The sequence below is a fragment of the Notolabrus celidotus genome, chromosome 19, assembly GCF_009762535.1.
Source record: "Notolabrus celidotus isolate fNotCel1 chromosome 19, fNotCel1.pri, whole genome shotgun sequence".
In the NCBI taxonomy this organism is placed as follows: domain Eukaryota; kingdom Metazoa; phylum Chordata; class Actinopteri; order Labriformes; family Labridae; genus Notolabrus; species Notolabrus celidotus.
The window spans coordinates 16,001,527-16,024,026 of record NC_048290.1 but is presented as its reverse complement, the minus strand read 5'-3'; the positions used below and the strand labels follow the sequence as shown (position 1 = coordinate 16,024,026).

The following is a 22,500-nucleotide window of genomic DNA, read 5'->3' as shown; positions in this document are numbered from 1 at the left end:
GAAGAGAAGATGAGGTTGACTCTACTTTGCTTTTGTCCTATAGAAGCTGAAGGTGTGGGACAGTCAGTCCAGTGAACACATGGAGGAATGAGATTTAGACGAACGGACGACAACTTTATCATCTTTTTCTTTTCGTGTGTCTAACATAACTCAAGGCCCTCTCTGTTACAATTCAGCACTTAAACCTCACAGGATGAAGGTCCTGCTTACAGGTGTGAATGGTTATCTATTAGGGTGGGGCATTTCAAGCCAAAATACTATTCCATAATCATTGGCATATTAGATGATTATTCGAATAATCATCCCCGTTTGTCTGTTAGTCTCGCAGCAGTAAGATAAGGTAGACAAGATATTACTTTATTGATCCCCCGGGGGGGAAATTCAGTTGTTACAGCAACCCAGACGTAAGTACAATCAAGAAGAATGTAGGACGAGGTGCTTCTAGTAATGGGCACTGACGGCGTCTGTCTCTACCTTTATGCTGGTGTTTCTGTGACGCGGCGTGGCGTGTGTTTACATTTTACAGCCATGCTCAGTTTCTGGAAATACGTTTGTAGTAGTGTCAGATTCAGAAACTGAGAAAATCGCAGCGACTGTCGCAATGTCTTCTTCTTTTGCTATTTAATGCAGTTAGCATTCTTCTTCTTCTGTTATTTAATGCGGTTAGAAAACAGCTTGAAGACACTCTATAGCCACCGTCTGGTGGGAATACTGTATTACAACCAGGCACTGGTAAAAATACTGAAAAATTGTACTTTTAAAATTAGAAAATATTCAAAGTAACTCTTTCATCTTTACAAAGTGAACGGAAATTTGAATATTTGAATATTCAAAAATCACTGCCCATCCCTATTATCTATCCCTAAATGAGCCCTGTGACTGGGTGGACTCCTCCTCTCTTTCGGCATAGTCTCATACTGACTTATTCCTCTGTCGCCTCTTTACGGACTCTCATCCAACTCTATTGTCACTTCAGTATAGTCTGTTACACCCCACACTGTCCCTGAGCGTTCTGCTCTCCCCATCCTCTTTCACATTCCTGCACAACTGTGCAGCTCACCCATTGCAACTTTAATGTATAGTTAGTATTGTTTTTAAAGTTTCATCATTGTTTGTGGCTTTTTTGTTTTTTACTCTACTTCAGTGTGCATTTTTTCTGCACCGATACTTGGACACAAACTCATGGTGTGTTTAAACCTAGACAATAGAACTGTTTCAGGGTCTTATCTGGTATGGAAAAAGACTTCATCCAAACACGCAGCTTTCTTAAAGTCATCTATGTTTATTTTTTCTACATTTTTTCGACTTGACACCTCAGCAATAAGAAGTTTTTGCTTCTTCCTCGTGTTCTTTTGAATTATGTGATGTTTTTTTGCAGAGATTTTGTGTCTTAAAAAGGCTGGACTGACCTGTAGAAAAATGTATCATGGGATGCTTACTTTGATAATTTTGATACTGGGCCTCCCTGCAACCAGGGCCAATACATTGTGGTATCCTGCATGACCTGCTTTAGTTTATATTTCATCACATGGAATGTCATGGAATGGGGGTTTTGGTCAGGTTTGTGGTCTGCCTCATGCCTGACCTGAATAAGTGTATAAAAACAGTACAGGTGTGTTTATCGTCACCTGTCCTCGGACACCTTCTCATGAAATTTCTTGACTGAATGAACCCCATGTCTGCGGTTTAAGCACAAATTAAAACTTACCTGAGCTTGAAGTCTGTGAGAAGTGGATCTGCGCTCTCTGACGCTTCTATAGAAGCTGTTTTATGACTCTCACTGTGTCTGTGAGTGAAGGGCTGTGAAGGGCTGTGAAGGGCCAGCAGGCAGGACCACTTCTTTACACAGCAACAAATAAGCCTTTATGTCATACCTGCACCTGTGTGTTTTTGCTGGCTTTTTCTCTGCGAGAGAGACCCGCACATGCAGGCTGTAATTTGCAGAAATAGGCCAGTCATTTTATACCAGCAGGCTGTGGGCTGCACACACACACACGCACACACGCACACACACACACACACACACACACACACACACACACACACACAGCCACTCACACACACTCTCTCTCTCCTAAAAACACGCACACACGCACACACGCACATAGAGAGTACTGTAAGGTACTTGCAGGGAGGCGGGTTTGGTGCTGTCGTGGTCTGAGCAGTGACCCACAGGGGGTTGCGATGCAGGTCAAGCATTGCTCTTGTTTCAATGCACTTTTTAATCCAAGATTTAAACAAAGGAAGAGAAGGAAACACACTTGGAAAGATGCCTTAAGGAAGATGTTCAGGGAGAAAAGTCATTCTCTGGAAGTAGGAGTCAAAAAAAATGGAAGAATAAAAGGGCACCAATGAAATAAACAGAAGTAAACACATGAAACCTGTAAATAGTATAACATTTAAAAACATAGTAAAAAACTTTTAATTCACCCGAGTCTGAGCAGACTTGCAGTTCATTAATCTCCCGAGGGGCAAAAAAATCACCTTTCCAAAGCCAAACAGGCCAATTAACCCAGTCCAAATCAAAGCAGCCAATCATCGCACCAATCAGCCAATCAATCAAACAAACAAACAAACCTATTTTTCTTAAATTTTTATTTATTTTCTGGCAAATTTTCTGCTCTCCTCCGAAGCAGCAGCAGCAGCTCGGTGCTCTGCGCGGCGGTGTTAGACGAGAATGTAAGCTAGGTGGCCGCACGATCACATTTATCACACCGAGGCTGTGCCAGACGCACATGGGATCCGTCCTGCGTACCCGGGGATCTACAGCACCCGCAGCCGCGCGGAGGGGACCCAGAGCCCGGTCAGGAGCAGCGCTCACCCTGCCTGGACTCTTCCTGTGACACATTCATACAAAAAAACAACCACAAAACATTTCTGAGGTGATCTGTCTTCCTCTCTGGGAGGCTCGCGGAGACTCAGCGTGTTATTTATTTATATCGTGTGTTGGTTGAGGCTGAGCCGCGGCGGACGAGCTGCGTCTTCGCGCGGAGAGGTCGGACTTCTTTTGGGAAAGCAGAACCAAACACACGCGAAAACACTCCCGTCCTGTCTGTCGCCCCCCAGTCTTTGATTTCCTGTCAGTTTTTTTCTTGCGATTTATTTCCTGCTGCCAACACCAGGAACCCGGGACTGAGCTCCGAGGATGAAAGAAAACTAGATTTGTGATCGAGGCTTTCAGCTTGTTTTACTGGATTTATTTCGCTGTGGAGGAAAAAAGATCCGGGAGCGGAGCGGTGCGCAAAAAACAGCCGAGGTCTTCCTCCTCTCTTCTCTCCTCTCCCACCCTCTATCTCTCCATCTATCAATCTGTCTACCTATCCCCCTCTATCTATCCATCTCTCTATTTGTTTCTATGTTTTTAGGTCCGTGAGATTTTGCTAAAATGCATCATCAACAGCGGATGGCAGCTTTGGGAACAGACAAGGAACTGAGTGACTTACTGGATTTCAGCGCGGTAAGCGAATGCACCTTCGTCTTCTTTTGCTTTTATCATGAATATTATAACTATAGCATGATGACAGCACAGCCATAAAGAGAGATTAAAAGCGTCCTGTAGGCTTCATACAGCGAGTTCTGTTTACATTTTTAGTTGCACGGCACATAACCTGCATATTTACACTCAGTCCTGCAACTATTTGCACAAAAGTTGTGTTTTTATGTAGACTAACTTGCAGAAAAGTAAGTGCACATTGTTGGTTTTGTAAATTTCATTTTTGTTTGTGTGTGTGTGGAGAGAATTGTGATGCTGCATTAGTAATTTTGTTGTCTTATAGATGCGAAACAGCGATTTGAAAATGTTCCCAACATCCATGGTAGTATATCTCATTTTAAGTCCTTTTTCCTTCATGTGTAGCCTGATTTTTTTTGCCCTTGTTAGGATTTATGAAATGTTTCCTTTTGTCTGTGTGAGTTTATGCACTCTGCACCGTATTGTACAGTAATTTCAGATGCAAAAAGGCTCGATGTTGATTCATGAACCTGCATGACAGACATACAGTTAGACAGACAGGCAGGCAGCTGATCAGAGGGTAATGTGTCACACTTTCACAGCACAGATGAAACGTTCCTGCAGCAGGATTTTAAATGCACAAACTCGTCACTACCTTTAAAAGTTAGTGCTTTTTGAAAAGGACAGTTGTAAACTTGACAGCCAGGAAACAGTGTCCCCGCTCTCGGCCATGTTTTCTCTGCGCCTCTCCTCCTCTGGGAGCAACTTTGGTCTGAAGAGGAGGAGGGAGAAAAAATCAGAAACACCCCAAACTGAGGAGAAAAAGCGGACTTATATTTATCCTATTAGGAAACGTGGAGAGAAAGCATGGGCAGAATGATGTACGAAAATATCAGTAGTGCAGGAATGATGCTGAAATCGGTGCAAATACCTGAAGAGAAATGTTCTGAATTGTGCAGAAATATTATATTTCCTGTAAGAATCGTTAAGTAATCAAAATTAGACCTCAGAGTAGGCCTGGTGCACAATAAGAGCGACCAGAACTGGACTAACCTGGGGATTAAATCAGATAAAAAGTTATATCAGTAAATATTTATAAAATAAATTAGTTCAATGATGCATAAGAGGCAAATTGTAAAATAAAATCAACTTAAATGTTCCTTTTAAAGCTCTGTAGTATCACAATGCTACATGCAAACACAACTGAGGCCTGCATACACACTGTGTCTGACCATGTATCAGTATTAAAGAAGCCCAATAAAGATTTAATAGAATTCAAAAGATATTAAAGAGCATCACAATAATCCCCTATTGCTTAATGATTCAGCACAATACAGTAATAATCTGTGATTACTGCAGGGCTATTAGAGACTTATTGTGTCATTTCCAACAAAAGACATACAACAAAGTCAGTGTTATGTCAGAGTACATTCAACATATAATGCGCCTTTATGGAGGTTTTATAATTATAAACACAGTTTGCTGCCTATACTGAAGAGGCCTGCATGTGCATACAGTGTTAAAGTGCCAGTGGAGGTATTATAGGTCACAAACACCAAATGAAAACACTGCTAACACAGTGTTAAGTCTACAGAACATCAGTCTAAGAGTATTCTAGGAAAGCATCAGTGACGTTTACAAAATTAAGTTGTGCCACATATGGATTGTTGTTCATTTAAAAATGTATTTTTTTCAAAATTGTTTGGTATTCTTAAAAAAAAAAGCATTATTTAAATTAATCAGAGAGACAGAAACATTTGAAGCTTGTAGCAAAATTCCAGTAATGCAAATGTGCAGTCTTCAAGCTATGCACATCAATAACACTGTTTGAGCTCTGTTGCAAAATTCACAGTTAAAAATCAAATTTAATCTGATCATAAATGCGTCTGAGTCTCTTTCAAAATAAAATAATTTGATTATAAAAAAAAGGCACAATCATAAAAAATAAAATCTTGGTTTTTAAAAAAAAATAAAAGCACACTCAGGTGTCTCTTTTTTTTTTTACATCACAGGTGTTTAATAAACATTCACCCAGTGTTTAAGTGTTCTTGGATATTTTGCAGGTTCCCAAAAATCCAAGACGCAGCGTCAAAAATCTCTTTCTAAAACATTCAAACAAAGCAGGGCAACAGCAGCTAGAGTGCGTGTCTCATTATCGACGCAGGCCGCTTGCATTAATTTATGCGATCATCTGTCTTTGCACGCCCACAAGCTGACACCAGCAGCTCAAAAGGGTGTTTGACTGGGATATCGATAGACCTGCTGAATATCAGAATTTAGATCTTTTATCTTGCAAACAGTTGTTTCCTCGTCATCAAATGCAGCCGTGAGGGAGATCGAATTCACACAAGCTGCCTCGTGTGCACTTTAAGGCCTCACAGGCTGCAGTGAGAACAAAGAGAGGGGAAGAATTAGCTTTATTCAGGGTTTCATTTACTTATAGTGTGTTTAACTCAAAAGATAATATAAGAGTGTTAAATCCTGCAAAGCTTTCAGCATCTGCAAGTGTGAAGCTCTTTGAGTGTACTGAGATCAGTGAGTTGTCAGCATCAAACAGAGCGACACACAGGCCTGATTTCTATCCAGAGAGGTTATCTTTCAGGGTGTGACAGTGTGAACCGTTTCTTTGTGAAGCTGTACAGTAGCTCTTACAGTTAGCATTCAGCTCTACTCTCTGTCATAACGTAGTCTTGATTTTCCTGTAGATGTATAGAGCAGATGGTCACTATCTCTGATGATTGTCTCATGTGTTGAAGTCAGAAATGAAGTATAGATATGAAGCGTTTCATTCCAAAATGAGCTGTGCAACATTCAGACCAAAGTGACCATCCTGAATGCTTTCTGCACCAAAGGTAAGCAGGTGATCTGAGTGACCCTTTTTGTTTTCCGCAGATGCTGGATTTAGAGATCTCTTTCTGCTTCCCAAAAAAAAAGAATGTTCCCACCATGTTTTTGGAAATTGAACTCTTCATATCTGTGTTCAGCTCTGAGCTGAGGGTTTGTAATCATTCAGGCTGGGTGTCAGATATCTGAAGATTTTAAACACAAACCAAAACACAAGACAGTGACCAAAAGCTGGAACCAAAAGGTGTTTTATGGAGTCATGAACTGGACCAGAGGCGCCCAAAATCATAAATAGATTGACTTCAGACTTGACTTGAACTTATTATTTAAAACTTTAATGACAACTTTTCAAATTGACTTGGACTTACACACAATTGGCTATAAAATCTGAACCACAGCTGCTTGAATTTGATTGATTTTGATATTTTTATTGATCCTAAAAATAAAAATATAAATGATTAACAGTGTGTTATAAAATCAAATTGGAGTCATGAATCAAACGCAGTAAAGTTAAATCAACAAGAAAAAGTGGGGAAGCATTTTTAAGCACTGGCTCTTGATTCTGGGTTTGGTGATTTTGACTGATCAGGACTGACTTGATCCAGACTTGCCCTGAATTTAGTCAGCCAGGCCTCAATTACTCTGGACTACTCCAGAGTGTTTCTGTCTCAGGATTTATTGACTAAGGTCTGAGTTAATCTGGTTTCCTACTGATCTTACTTGACCTCTAAATGTCTTTACTCAGGCCTTACTTTCTCAGGACTTACCTACCCTCATCTTACCTATGCACACTTCACAGAGGTACAGACATACTTATTTACGACTGACTAATTCTGGACTTATTCATGACTGAGTTACAAAAAACGAAGAGGCTCAAGACTTGCCAAGGACTTACAACTTGGGCTTAACATATTTGGGACTTACTTTCTCACAGTACCTACTTTCTCATGACTGACTTATTTTGGACTTACTCATGACTTACAAAGACCAAAATGCCCTAGACTTGCTCAGGAGTTGGACTAAGACTTGGTCACAAAAGACCAAGATGCCAAAGCCTTCCTCAGGACTTGCAACTTGGGGCTAACTAAATTGGGACTCACTTTCTCAGGACTCACCTACTGTAATCGTACTCATGCATGCTTTATCAGAGTTCTTACTCACTCAGGACTTACCAATTCTGGACTTTCTCATGACTTAGATGCAAAAGACCAAGAAGCCCAAGACTTACTCTGGACTTGTTTTCAGGCTTTACACACTTGGGAACTTCACCCTCCAGGCTTAGTTACTCTGGACTTATCTACTCCCATCCTCTTGATGCAGACTTTGCCAAATAAATTAGTATTACTCAGGACTGCGTAAGATGCCCAAGACTTACTCAGGACTCACCTGCACCCATCTCTGTATATTCTGTACTATGGACAGATTGACTGTAAAACTGAATTGCCCTTCAGGGACTAATAAAGTATTCTGAATCTGAATCTGAATCTGAATCTGGCTTTAGGCAGGCTTTACCTGAGTACTTACCTTCTCATGCCTACTAATTCTGGACCAACTCATGACTTAGTCAACAAGGACCAGGATGCCCAAGACGTGCTCACTACATGTAGTCTCACTTTGGACTAACTTTAGAATCAGTAAAAGTGGACTTATTCACTCATGACTCATACAAGACTTGTTAATTCAGGGTTTACTTACCCTGGACTTTCTTAGACAGTGCTGAATCAATCTGGATTAACTCCGGATTAAGTTACACATGGCCTACCCTGGTATTGATCAGGACTGACTTATTCTGGACTGACTCTTAAGAGAGGGACTAAAGACATGGCTTCCCAAGACTTACTTTGGACTAAGTTGCTTTCTCTAGACTAACATTCTCAGGACTAACTTTGGACTTTGGAACTTGGGATGTATTCACCAGTGACTCATAAGAGACTTGTGCACTCAAGCCTTACTTAACTGGGCCTCACTAAAACAGTTCTTACTCAATCTGGATTAACTCAGGAATAAATTACATGATTTACCTGGGACTAAGAGTGTTTACTTAAGACTAACGTGTTCTTGACTAACTCTTGACACTTATTTATCTGGACTTATCTCACAGGGCAGACTTATTCTGGATTTACTGTGTCAGGACTTGTCACACATAACTTACTCAGGTTTTACTAACTTGGGCTTTACTCACCTGACTTGTTCTCGTCTTACTTAATAACTCAGGACTAAGTTACGTAAGACTTACTCAGGACTTGCTCAAAACCTTGTGACCTTGGTACTAACTTGGGATTAATTTACGGAGGAATGACACTCTGGCTCACGTATGACATAATTGTCCAGGGCTTACTTAGGACTCACCTTCTCTAGAAGAACTTAAAACGTTCTTACATCAGACTCACCTGTTTTTCCAAAGGACAGGAGAATTACCTGCTCTTATATTTGACATGCCTCTGGACTTGTTGGTTCTTCACCTTGGACCCTTTATAAAAGAACTAATTTTGGTTCTGGTAGCATACCTGAAGTATCTTGTTGTAAAAAGTTTGAGATGCACCCAGCCTCAGTGATAATGGACCCTCTTGTTTTCCTGTTATATTTGCAAGAAGAGTTTCTTTCCAAAGCAGAATAAAAATGATTGTGAAAGCTGAAAAAGTCCTCTGATAAAATAAAAACGTTTTGAATTCAAGACATTTCCTTGAAAGATCGTAAAGTGCTGAGAATCTGGCAGCAGTGTTTTTAAGCCGAGTCCTGGCCCGGCGTTTTGGAATGAAGCTCTTCATGTGTAGCTGCAGTGATGTTCCTGTAGAGATGTGTCTTGCGGTCTGCAGTGTCAGTGCTCTCGGAGGTAATGTGTGCTCTATTTGTCTTGTAGATGTTTTCCCCTCCTGTTAGCAGTGGAAAGAACGGGCCGACCTCCCTGGGGAGCGGACATTTCTCCGGCTCAAGTACGTCATCCTTCTCCCTCTTTTTTTCTCCCCTGCCTGCCGTCTTCTTCTTTTCCCCCCTTCTCTCCTTCTTCTTACACCTGCTCGCTGCTGCTTTGCTTGCTGTTTGAATCTCCCAGTGTTGGTAACCATGTTCTGAACATGCAGATGCAGGTTTGGGGTTTTATACTGTTTTGCTTTGTGGATCACATTTCGTTTTAAGGAGACTATTTTCAGAATGTGCTGCTGATTTATTGTTTGAATATGGTTGACCTTGATGAGCGGTTTGGAGTTTTCTTCCTCGAACGTTGGAGTGGCTCTGCTTGATTGATGACAATGCAATGATAGAAATGTATCAATCTCATGATCTGAACTTTCTGAGGCACTCTCACCTGACATCCTCCATTCCCACCAAAAGAACTGATCAAGAAAAACTCTGGATTTAAATCCACATTGGGTATTTCCACCTCTAACATACCAGCATGCTGTGCCAAATGTTCCTACTTGTTGCTGTTTCCATCAAACTTAAAGACATATGATTGCTGTGGTGCAGAATAAGTTGTGATTTTTTTAATGGTCCTTTATTTTGGTGCAACAAGTTTGTTTTGCAACTGCTCCAGTTCATTCCTGAAGGAGACTTCCTGTTTTTCTGACTTGCTGCTCTCATTCTTTCCTGCCTCTGTGTGAGTGTTTTTGGAGATCAGCTCGCTGTGTTTTCTGCATGCTGCTTTGCTGTTATTGGTGTTGTGAATGCATAGTTTGGTTTCATGGTGGCTTTTATTTTGAAATATCTGAACCGTGAGCATCAGTTGTCAGATATTCTGTTTCTAAAACATTAAGAAGATGAACTCATGATGCAAAAGACATCCAGCATGCATGCATGTTCATTCAGTCATCCTTCACCAGGTGGAGAAGTGATGAGTTAGATGTTGTGGCTCTGCAGAGTTGACTCAGTCAGTCCTTTATTTAGATGGTTTAAAGGACAGCGATTACGTTCATTCGTGAAAGAGTACCGAGAAGCATTGATAGATTTAATCCAGCCAATTGGAGCTCTGTGTACATAAACCAAGCGGCAACCTCCGGTCTAAAAATACGAGGCCAATGCAGTAGTGCTAAAACCTGCAGTTCATCGAGGATCCGCTTGAGGCTGGCTCCGGAAGTACTGGAAATCATATACACACCAATTCAAAAAAGGCAATCTATCGCCGATTGGCCTCAAAACAGTGCTTTAGAAACAGATGGGCACGGATACTACGTCCATTATTTATAGAGTCTTTGGCATAAACACATGCATGTGAGGCCACTTTAATCACGTTGTCATATTTTGAAGCCTATTGCCTCCAACCAAGGTGATATGTTTGATGAGTTGGGAGTGAGAATGAAGTGATGACACATTGAGAAATGACATATTAGATGCAGGCGAAAAGGGCTACACTAGATCCTTCGAATCTGCACCTCTGCCCTTGCTGTCTCATACAGTTGGACATGCAGTTCTACATATTTCAAATCTCTGCTGTGATCATGTATCAGGTTGCATTCCCCTCTTGTGCTTTCCAAGATTTCATTGTACTGCATGCGTCCTCTATATCATCCTCCGCCTGCACGAGATGGGCTCAGTCTTTATTCTTCAAAACAGGATACTTTCTTTTCTTAAAAAATCTTTCTGGAAGCTTTTCACAGGAACCAGGCGATTCTTTTCTGCCTCTGCCGCTCGTGTTATTTGCCTCTGAACGGCGCTCGGAAGCCATTTTGTTTGTTGGCTGGAAAACAGAGAGATGTGGAGACGTCTTCTTTGTTTACTGCTTCGTTGTGTGGTTGTTGTTGTTTGTGCTCTGTGGTTCGGTGGTGTTGTTTTGCTGCCGCGCCGTGCATACAAATGTGAGAAAGAACGATGGATGTTATGAGTTTGAGAAGAAAAGGCAGAGAGTTTGTAGAATTTGTAGCGCTTGTTGGGCCTTGTTTTGCTGCTTCGATGTGAATCTTCATTTTGTTGTTTATTCTCCTTTTGATTCATGAACACACACTGGTGTCACACACACATACACACAAACACACAAACTCATCCCTGCACACAAATCACACTCTGGTTCTGGTGCACACACATCTAAACACCCACATGTACAAGATGCGGCACACACACATACACACACACACACACACACACACACACACACACACACACACACACACACACACACACACACACACACACACACACACACACACACACACACACACACACGCACGCACGCATACACACACACTGTGCTCACCCCTGCTGTGGCTTTCTGCAGGCCTCGGCATTTTGATGAGCTTGGCGCTGTTTGTGAATGCAGCTAATTAGAACTCTATAGACCTACACAACCACAAGAGCAGCGGTTTTCAAAAGCTGGGGCGAGGACAGAAGCGGGGACACGCTGATGCTGAGCCAGGTCCACGAAGGTTCAGGTGTCAGGCGGGTCACAGAGGAACATTTTGAGGTGCTGGAAACTTTAGTTTCTTATTTGCTTCAACATTTAGGATCAATACTTTAATCCTCCTGGGTTCAAAGTATCTCATCTTATCAGATTATATCAAATTATTTATCATTATTAAACTCAAAACACCTCATCATCAACTCCGTAGGCCTAATCTTGATTTAACAGCTGCTCAGGGGTCACCAAGGAAAACGTTATTCAAAAAATTAAAACCAAATGATAAGATGCAGAAATGCCTTTTTTCTCAATGAGTTCAATTGAGAAGAACCAGAAAATATTTCCATTATACATACTCTAAAATATCCTTGACTGTTTTGCAGGAAAATAGAGGGTGAGCTTGAATATCTTATTTGGCTGTTTACTGGTAACACTGGCTTGAACACTGGACAGAGGCTGATCAGAGAGCTGACACTTTGTAATAACTCTGAATCCAACAGACCTTTAGTCTGCAAGCTTCTTCAAACAAAGCTGACTTTGGGACCCAACAGACGCTCCAGTTGATGAATATGGTGCCTGAATTTGTGTTAGATAGTAAAACTGCATGCTTTATGGGATATATCACGCTTTGATACAAATCTGTAGTCCTCAGAAAACAAACTCTTGAAATGGAAAAGTTTGTGCTGAGGTTTGAATCCCGGTGTGATGTTAAAGCACAGACATGATATCCTCACACATTATGATCTAGATTGATGAGAGCAACTCATGCTTTTCTCCAAATGCTAAAAATGAAGCAGCTAGGTGATATATACAGGGCTAAAGCACACCACCACCAACAAAAGTAGGATGTACAGGAGACCAAGGTGATCTGTTTATTTGAAATTATTGAAAATCTTTGTTAGGTATTACCCTTTGCGATGTGTCATCTCGTTTTTAAAAGGGGCATACAACACAAATGTATAATAGAGACACAAGTGACAGATACATTTAACAGAAAAAAAACAAACAAGAAAATAAAGAATAACAAGTAAGTTATAATTTATTAAGATTTTATATAAAAATAAATAAATACATTAATAATAGTAATAATAAAAAATCAGTTTAAGCCAGCAGAAGTTGATACACTTATTTTTTTGTCCGAATGTGAGCAAGAACTCTACTTTGTCAACAATAATGACCTTTAGCTTTAAGTTGAAGAATACTAATGCAAAACAGAAGACAGGCGAACAGGACAGGCTTTTTGTCTCAAAGCAGAAAGTATTTAGATTTGAATTAGATGAGTGAATCAAAAATAAGGGACAGCAGAATAAATATCATGTTTCTCTTAAAACTTCATTTCATTGCTGAAGAAAAAGAAGTTTGAAGGTAACATGAAAAATAAGAAACAAAAAAGTCGTATTCCAAATACTCAAACAAGACTTACCAAGAGAACATCAAGAGCAGCATTGGAACATAAAGAAGAGAGCAATCAGTTAATATTAAAAAAGGATGTTGAGGTTGTAACAATATTGTATTCCTTTTCCTCTTGAATTCAAAAGTAAACATAATGCAGGCAAAATAAAATCTTCCAAACACAGAGAGCAGAGTTTGTCCTCAAATACATCGTAAAGCAGGTGGAGGCTGCTGAACAGGAATCAACAGGACAACTTCAGCAGCTAAATGAGGACATAAAGTAGACAGGGGTGATGATTTAAAACCAGAAAGAAGGAGACGTAGTCAAAACTTTATCTATTATCCAAAAAACAAACATGAACTTTGACAAACAGAAGAGGCTTTAAATAAAAAAAATGATCATGCAGGTGTAACTTTTGCTGAGGTGTTGTAACTTCCAGACACAAAGGACACAGTTTGATGAATGCAAAGTAAGATCGGTGGAGGAACAGGGCAAAGCAAGGCAACATCAGCAGCAATGTTGGGATGTAAAGGAGACAAGAGTAGTCAGATAAAACGAGATGCAGAGGTAGTGAAAATGTCACAGCTTGAAAAGGAAAATTTAGCACGCAGGAAAACATAAAAAAATTTTTTTGGTGACACAAAGAAATCAGTTTGTCCCCAAATACTTTGTGAAATAGGTTGAGGCTGGTAAACAGGGCTTAGTGAGACGACATCAGCAGCAGAATGAGGACATAAAAGAGACAAGAGGCTGGATGAAAGCGAGAAACACAGAAGTGTAAAAATAACACGTCAGTCTGACACAGAGGCACGGGATGGAAACAGGTTTAGGATTTGGTTCCTCTTGATGCTTTTGAGGATAAGAAATGACATTTTTCTACAAACATGGAAATCACGTAGAGGTTGAATTTTAAAGTGACAACCTTCACACAATGCTTTGAATACATTTCACTTTTGAAGCCCTCTCCTCGTTCGATGTAATTCCTCATATTTTTCCGGCGATAAATTCACCTTAAAAACACAAAAAGCATCTAAACATAAACGCCACACAATCCCCACCAGTCCTGGCTGACACGCTCAGCCCACGGTCATCACCAACCAGGAAGTGGATTAGGCGTTTTAATTATTGGGAGATTTTGCCGTTGTTGTTTATTTCGGGATCATCCCTGGAAAGATAATGCACACTTCAAACTCTGTGTGTGTTTCTAATCTCCTCCTGGATGAAGCCGTTCAGCGCCTGTGCGGCTTCACTCTGCCTGTCAAAACGCTGCCACTCGTCTATTTCAGGTCTTGGCTGGTTTCAGTGTTTTTCCTCTTTTTTTAACGCTGTTATAACCTCTCAGATCCGCTGTTTGTCTCCCTGTCAATGGTGTTGGAAGGGGACTGAGGTGTGTGTGTGTGAGTGTGTGTGCATGTGTGTGTGTGAGGGAACGAGAAAGAGAGAGTGTAAATCTGTTTATGAGAGAATCAGTGTTCAGCATAGAAATGTCTGTCTGATTTGAAGAGATTTTGAATGCATGTGTGTGAAAGTGAACGTGTGTGTGTGTGTTTGCATGTGTGTGTGCGTGTGTGTGTGAGCATGTTGTTAGGACCAAAAAGGGGGATGGGAAGGCAGCTTTGGGGGCGGGAGGGCAACCATCATCCTCATCGTTGCCATGGAACATGAAGTTGGCAATGAGAGATGGAGGAAATGTTTCCTCAAGTGTCGGCAGGCGGAAAAAGAAGAAGAGGAAGGAAGAGAAAAAAGAAGCAAAAGAGAAAGAAAGGAAAGGTTAAACTCTTTAAAATGAAGGGGAGATGGAAGGATGAAAGAGCAAGAAGTCAACAAGGGAAGGAAAGATGGGAAAAGTCTAGGTCCAGAGAGAGGAAAAGAGAGAAGAGAAAGGAAAAGTAGGGGAAAGGAAAGGAAGAAAAGGATTTAGGAGACATGAGGTAAGAAGGAACTGACCAACGAAGGAAGGGAAGTTAGTTTAAGGGAAGGGCAAAAAGAGAGAAAAGAAGAGGAACAGAAAGGAAAAATAGGAAATAAGAGTAGGGACACAAAGATAGAAGATTAAAAGAATGAGTTAATTAATTTATTTTATTGGATTTTTTAAACTGTGGAGTTGAATAAGTAGCGTTAAGCAACTACATGAAACTGCAGATATAAGTAAGGGAAAGAATCATGATGTAGTCGACCGATTTAGATGGCTAACTTTAAAAAACAATGACTTTAGTATCCTGGTATTAATCTGGTTTTTAAGTATCATGTTTTTGTCTTTGTGCGTTTACATCATATCCTGATTTCAGAACCCAGGATGAGCTCTTATCCCGGGGTTTGAGAAACCTAATTTTGCGACCTGAAGAACTCTGAAAGAAAACGAGATACTGTGGCTTGTACATACCTAACCCTGGTTTGACTACGTGTGCAGCCTCAGTGAAAACAAACGTGGCGGCATCAACTAGAGTGTCTTACTCCTTGAGCGACAGCTGCGTATCTTGACCCGTTGCTTCTTGTCCGACATGGTGACACCAGCTAGAGCGGAGATCGTGGTTAACAGTTGCGGTCGCTCTCTCCTCCTGTTGCTGCAAATGCGATGTTGGCATTTATTAATGCTAAGCTCTCAATCTACCACATTTTTTTTTAGATTTGAACATTTCTGCAGTTTGTGTTGTAAATAATGAACATCACAGGCAGCTGCATAAATGAGATGGAGTAACCAGAGACCAGGATGCAAGTATTAATCATGCATACATTGATATGAAGAACGAGGTTTCTCTGTCTGCATGTAAACGTCATATCCTGTATGGGACCAAAACCTGGATAAGGCTTTTATCAGGGATACTCAAGTCCGTTGAAACACATGTTGGGCTTTCGACCAATCCGACTCAGGTATTATACACAGCCAATAAAAAAAAGAACATATAACATAAGTGTTAAACGTCATTATAAATGAGCACAACATGCTTAAAATGAGTGCAGCTGGTTTGCTTTTTGTAAGCACGACCTTTGTTGTGAGAGATTTAAAAAAAGAAAGGAAAAGTAGGAAGGAGGGTGGATGAAAGAATCAAAGAGGAAAGGACAAGAAAGAAGAGAGACAGGGAAGTCAGCTTATTCTTGTGAGAAACTTGAGTAATTCTTAAAATGTACAAACTCAGAAGGGAAGAGTTTGTTTTGTAAAGTAAAATATAGGAATGACGAAGGGGTAAAATATGTTTGGATATAGAGATACATGTTGGAAAAACCACTGGATTCGTTAGCCAAATGAAAAGTATAGAATATCACCAGATTTAAAAATCACGAGCTGCCAGGAGACGATCCCGTGATCAATAAGCTTTCCCCTGTTTAAATATTTCTGTCCCCTCTTCTTCTTCGTCTTCTTGTCAAAGCCAAAGAGAATCACACACAGCCGCACTGTCGCCACTGCCAGCACGCTTCACGCATTAGCAGAGAAATTTGGGCAAGGATAGATAGAGCCCCGATGGCATGCCTGATTTTTGTTCCCCTAATTGGCATAGCTTATTAAGTCACAGTTCACAGCCGAGAGAAAAGGGGGCTGCTTTAATAATATCCCCTCTGCCGTTTGATTTGATGCACTTGTACCGAGACAGATAACGCGCTTCAACGCGGCGAGCGCCGCCCCCACCGACACCCTCTTGTCTCTATCCAGTCAAATCTGCCTCTGTTACGCCTGTCACTCAAAAGCACGCCGGCTGATCGCTTTCAAAATAGAGACGGAGATCAGGAGCCAGTTGCTTAATACCTCTCCCTCCCACTTCTCTCTGCCTCTGAGGCGGTTAAATTGTCTCGTTTCCCGACAAGGAGGCGCAGAACGACTCACAAAAACACCCAGCCATGCTCTTAATTGTGGTGCGGATTAGGGATTAATAGGCGTTTTTAGCCATAATGGCAAATATTATTAGCCCCATTTGCTTTTCTAATGCTAATAATGACTCTGCTAATAATGGCTGTGATTTCAAGGTTAGCGTCTGTGAGAACTCAGAGTGGATTTGTGTTTTTTTCTCAAAGCTCAGGAGATTGACGTGCCGCTTGCTTCGTCGGGCCGGCTCGCTACCGAGTCGGAGCTCCATATGTTTTCCCCAAAGACGATCCGGAGACGTGCTGGGCCGGGCTAGGATCAGCTCGGCTTTTATCTGCTGTTAAGTTTAGACTCTTTAACTCGGCTTAATTGAGATGTCAATTTAGCTTGTCTGCTCTTTGCTTGGTGCAGGTGCTACTCAGATAGAATTATAGATTTTGGTCTTGTGTGGCTGTTGAGCTAGCCTGGAGGGTGTGTGGTACATTATAGTTTCTATCGCGCCTTTTTTATTTGTAGTCTTAAATGTAATGGTGCTCATCCATCAAAGGACTTTAGGTGAGAAGCAGGACTCCCTCCACAGTCATAATTTGAGTCCCTCCATCTTCCTGATACATCTGGTACAAACGTATACCTGTGTAGATCGTAGACGAGCAGGATAGTGAGACAGTAAAAGTAAGAAGCATTGCTGTTTCGTTGAGTTTTATTGAAAAATGTCCCTTTATTTATTTCCAGCATTTAAAATGACGGTTAGATGTTATGCTGCTCCCTCACTCAAGGATAAAACCAAGCTGCAACTTCCAGTGTTGAAAAATGGAGCCAATGTGGAAAAGTTGAAAAACTGCGGTTCCTTGAGTGTCCACTGGAGGCTGGCTCCAAAAGCAAAGGAAGCCCCATCAGGTCCCATATTAAATCACCATGTGTACTTCCAAATAAAACCCATTTAAAGCCTAGTGCAGAAAGTCTAACACTGGACTTCCGGCAGATCCGTGTCCGGTTTGTCTCCGATCTGTGCTCTCTCGTCCGTCAACACCCACAGGTTGTGTTTTCGGAACACAGCACGGAGCAGGACCACCGGACAGCTGGAGTCATGTGACTGAGGTTTTCCCGCGGTAATTACTGAATAAAGGATTCTCCTCCTCCTCTCCTCGTCCATGTTGTCTTTCTGGTCCTCTGAAAACCTCTGACCTGTTGACTCCAGGCCTGGCTCTACTCATCATGACGGTTTGTTGTTGTAGTTAAGTGAAATATGATCTGGTGATAACACAGAGTGTTTTATTCTGAAAATTAACCGGATGTTTTTGTTTTGTTTTGGTGCCTGACTTCCTGTCCCACTCCATCTGCTCTGTTGAGATTGATGCATCGTGCTCCGTTATCCGAAAAAAAAAAAAAGAAGGAAGTCTTGTGTATCTGATCCGTTGCCTTCCCACATGTTGGATCTGAGACGGACTGGACACGTATCTGGTGGAATTTGGCCATTAGAATAAGGATAAACATGCATAATTGAAGGTGCGACTGACATATATACATGTGATATGGACTGCAGGAAGCTAAAAACCTTGGCATCCAGGATGATTTCTATCTGACATCCATCATTTAACTTCACCCAGGTGCAACAAGATCCTCAATCTTCTTGTCAATCCACTTCCTGTACTTATAAACTCATGAAGTCCATCACGGTCTGAATCGTGCCGTCATCTCACTTTATTCTGCATCAGATCTTTGTGCTCAAAGAAGTCAGACTTAAAGATTAAGATGAACAAAGGATTAAAATATAAATGTTTAGGAGGTTATATCTTCAGGTGTTGCAGCAGTGAGCGTCTATGTGTTTCACATCTCTGAAGCACTTTGTAATAAGCTGACAGAAAGTTGATGGATGCCAAGTGTTTAATTGCTGGTCTTTATATGACTTGTTTGTGTGCTAAAAGTGTCTGTAATTCAAGCATCTGTTGTAACACCTGCAGCAGGTTACCTGTCTGATACGTAGTCATTATCTGTCAAGAGCGCTGGAGAAGACCGAGAGCGAAATGCACTTTCTGGAGTCTAGATCAAGAGTTGATTTCCTTCTTATGTTAGGTATGTTTGAAAATGCAACCGTGATGGCTTCATGATTGGACCGCAGTTTCATTTCACCACGTTACTCAACCTGTCATTGTTTTCCTGTTAGCTTAGCAATATCTGAATCCTTCTGATGTTGTCTGATTAAGTTTGGCCCAAGCTGATACAGGATTAGGAGCTAAGACTTAGGGCTTGGTGATAATTCGATAATGATAATTTTTTTCAATATAAATATAACAAATGTTCAATGAAAGTTCGATATATTTAAACCTGTAATTACACCCCTCCCAACCACTGGAAAGGGGGCGCTAATGAATCTTAAACGCTAGTTGTCACCCAACATTAGACAGAAGAAGAAGATGGCATTGAACAGCCAATCATGTCGCAGGGTGAGAAGTAGGCGGGGCTTCAAAACGTTTGAAGTGGAATGTAAACACAGCTGAAACAAGCGACAGCGACACGGAAGAAAATGTACACATCTTACTTACTTAGCATTGTCAGAAATGATGGATTGAAGAAGCTCATCAGAAAAGTAAATACAGATACAAGCTAACAAACTATCTTCAACTTTCACTCAGGAGCAAAAATCTGCCTTTGAATTTAAATGATATCATGATTTGATATTTATAGTGATCATTATCGATATCGACTGATATGAAATACTTTAACGTGATAACATAATTTTCAATATTGCCCAGCTCTACTAAGACTTCTATTGTTCACTCTGTCAAAAAAAAAAAAGGAGTATCGCCTGTCAGGAGTTTACTGCATTTATCTGCATGTTGTGCTGGGGACATGTCAGACTCCAGCTGTAACAGCCACTACTATCCGTCTTACCACTATCATCTCTCTCTCTCTCTCTCTCTCTCCAACACGGTCTCAGCAGATTTATGTCTAACATGAGTCTGGTCCTGCTGGAGGTTTCTGCCTGTTAAAGGAAGTTTGTCCTTTCCACTGCAACTTGCTAAATGCAGCAAAGTGCTCTGCTCATGGTGGATTAAGATGAGATCAGACTGAGTCCTATCTGTAAGATGGGACTGGATCTTATCCTGTCTTGATGTTGGGTTAGCAGAGCCAAGCGGTGAGATATCAGAGTATTTTCATGCAGATAGAGGCGGATGTTTATATCAAAGCATCTCTTACTTCTACCTATGTGCAGTTATTAGTCGTATTCACTCGCTCTTTTATTTCCTGCTCAGTCAAACCGTCTCCTCGTTTCCTCTCCTCCAATCAGCTGACTGATTACCTGCCCCCCCCCCTGTGGTTAACATAAGTTGCAGTCCTTCATCTTCCGCATCTCTCGGTAAAACCTCTCGGCTCTGGTAAACAGCCCTTCTTCTCCTCGCTCTGCAGTTGGTCCGTGACGTCGCCGGTCGTCGTGTGTTTTCGGTGCTCGCTCCCACACCTGTTCGCTCGTACCGGCGCCGGTAGCGGCACAATAGCAGTCACCGTGCCTAATTACCCGGTCCTTAAAAAATAAAGAGACAGGCAACGTCAACCAGCCTGCCTGGCAATTACAGCAACGCTCAACACCTCTCCGCAACAAACACCACTCCAATTAGAGGCTGCAACTTATTCTGGGAGGCGGCCGTGTGTGTGTGTGTGCGTGTGTGTGTGTGTGTGTTTATGCTTATGCTTGTAAATGCATGTGTGTGACATGCTTAATTGTTTTGGAATTTAATGTTGGTTTCAGGATGTGTGTGTTGTGTGAAAGGTAAGATATGAACGTTTGTTAGTAAGTGGCTAAAGTGTGTTATGGAAAATTGAGGCTGTTAATTGAGAAGATGAAGTTTCCGGAATCAAATACGTCTTCTTGCCCTCACCATCCTCATCCTCCCTGTTTTAACCTTCCTCCTCCTTCTCATCCTTTATGTATCTCTTTTTTTCTATTCTTCTACCTTTCAACCTCCAAACTTATCAGGTTTCTCATTTGTCCTGATATAACTCCTTCCCTGTGTTCCTCTCCCTTTCCCTCTTCTTCATAACTCTGCCTCTCTTCTTCCTCTGTGACTTTCTCTCTTTTCTTCTTCCACATCTTTTTAGATCCTCCATCCTCCTCACTTCTCAGAATTATAGAGCTAATGGCACACAGGACAAACATGCTTTTATTGTGAAAGGACTCAAAGGTACATCCTCTCGTCGGTAAAGTTACAGGAGGAAATCAAAACAGAGACAGACGCTCTTATGTTCTTATAATGTTGTCTGTTACCTCTCTCTCTCTCTCTCTCTCTCTCTCTCTCTCTCTCTCTCTCTCTCTCTCTCTCTCTCTCTCTCTCTCTCTCTCGCACCTGCAGAGGTGTGGGACACTTTTCACAACTTGTAGAAGTGAAGCAAGATAATTATCGTCTACAATTTTATTAATAGAAGATGACAATCTTTCTTTTCTCTTTCTTTCTCGCACTCTTTCTCTCAGCATATATTTACTTATTTCATTCATTCTTTTTTCTTTCTCTCATTGCTTTCTTTCTTTCTTTTTTCTTTCTTTTTGATTTGTGTCTTTCTTTCTTTCTTTCTTTCTTTCTTTCTTTCTTTCTTTCTGTCTTTCTTTCATTCCTTCTTTCTTTCTTTACCTCTTCATTCACTCCTTCCTTCCATCTGGTCAACTTTTCTTCAACCCTTCACTCCTTTGCTCTCATCAGCGTATTCATTTTCTGTCATTTTCTCCACTTTCTCTTTCCTCTTCCTCCCTCTTTTTTTCTGCCATTTTTTCTCCTTTTCATACTTCATCCACCTCTTCTTCTCCTATCATTCTTTCTCTTTATCCATTTACATCTCTGTGCTCTTCTCCCTCACTTCTCAGTTTTGTCTATTTCTTGTTCTTCCTCTGATATTATCCTCATCTCTTCTACTTTTCCCTCCTCCTTCTTTTTGTCCTCTTTCTCTCTTCCCCTTCCACTCGTTCATCCTCCTTCTTCTTCTTCTCCTCAGAGTTCCCCAGCTTCAGCAAACTGTTGTTGACTCGTGTATTATCCCCTAAATGTTACAGTCACCACAGACATGTTTCTCTCTCTCTCTCTCTCTCTCTCTCTCTCTCTCTCTCTCTCTCTCTCTCTCTCTCTCTCTCTCTCTCTCTCTCTCTCTCCCTTTCTTTACAGAAGGTCTCTGACTTCTCTAAGAGGAAAAACATCCTGTGGTTATGTCATGCGTTTGTTTTCATCCTTTTTTTTCCCATGCATTTCCTTCCACGCTTCAACATTTACTGTTTCTTCCTGCTCCTGTTTCACATTTCCTCCGTTTGACCTCAACACATAGATATGAGAACACTTCAACGCTCTCAGCGCTGACCTCCAGGACGATTGTGTTTGTTTGTGTAAATTGAGACGCAGTTCTCTTCTTCTACAGTGTGAACTAAAACAGGAAGAACACACAACGTCTAAACCCAGAGGACGATCTCACTCACAACATAATAAGGCGGCCTTCGTGATGCTTACATTTAAATTCACCTGTTGTTCTTCATCTTGATGTTAACAACTACTGCTTTAATTAGTTAAAACCAGGATGGAAATGACAAGTCCAAACAAGGTGTAGTTTTTTGTTATTAAACCATCCACCTCAAGTTAAGGACGCCACTATGGTGATCTCCAAGGCTTTCAGCAGGATTGCTGCTCTGATAATGGGTGTACCTTCGATCT

General features: G+C 41.2%; 1 protein-coding gene across 5 annotated transcripts in view; it reads left to right on the top strand.

Moving 5' to 3' along the window:
* Positions 1 to 22,500, top strand: part of LOC117831332 (transcription factor 4-like) — a 263,290-nt gene that overhangs the window by 9,654 nt on the left and 231,136 nt on the right. Inside the window, exons 1-4 of one of the 5 annotated variants that reach the window (XM_034709976.1) lie at positions 2,611 to 3,256; positions 3,366 to 3,457; positions 3,777 to 3,815; positions 9,156 to 9,228. In XM_034709976.1, the coding sequence (XP_034565867.1) occupies positions 3,386 to 3,457; positions 3,777 to 3,815; positions 9,156 to 9,228 (184 nt within the window). In that variant the 5' untranslated portion in view covers positions 2,611 to 3,256; positions 3,366 to 3,385. Of the gene's footprint in view, positions 1 to 2,607; positions 3,458 to 3,776; positions 3,816 to 9,155; positions 9,229 to 22,500 lie in introns of those variants that run through there. The other 4 variants (XM_034709979.1, XM_034709977.1, XM_034709975.1 and 1 more) reach the window with 4 other exon arrangements.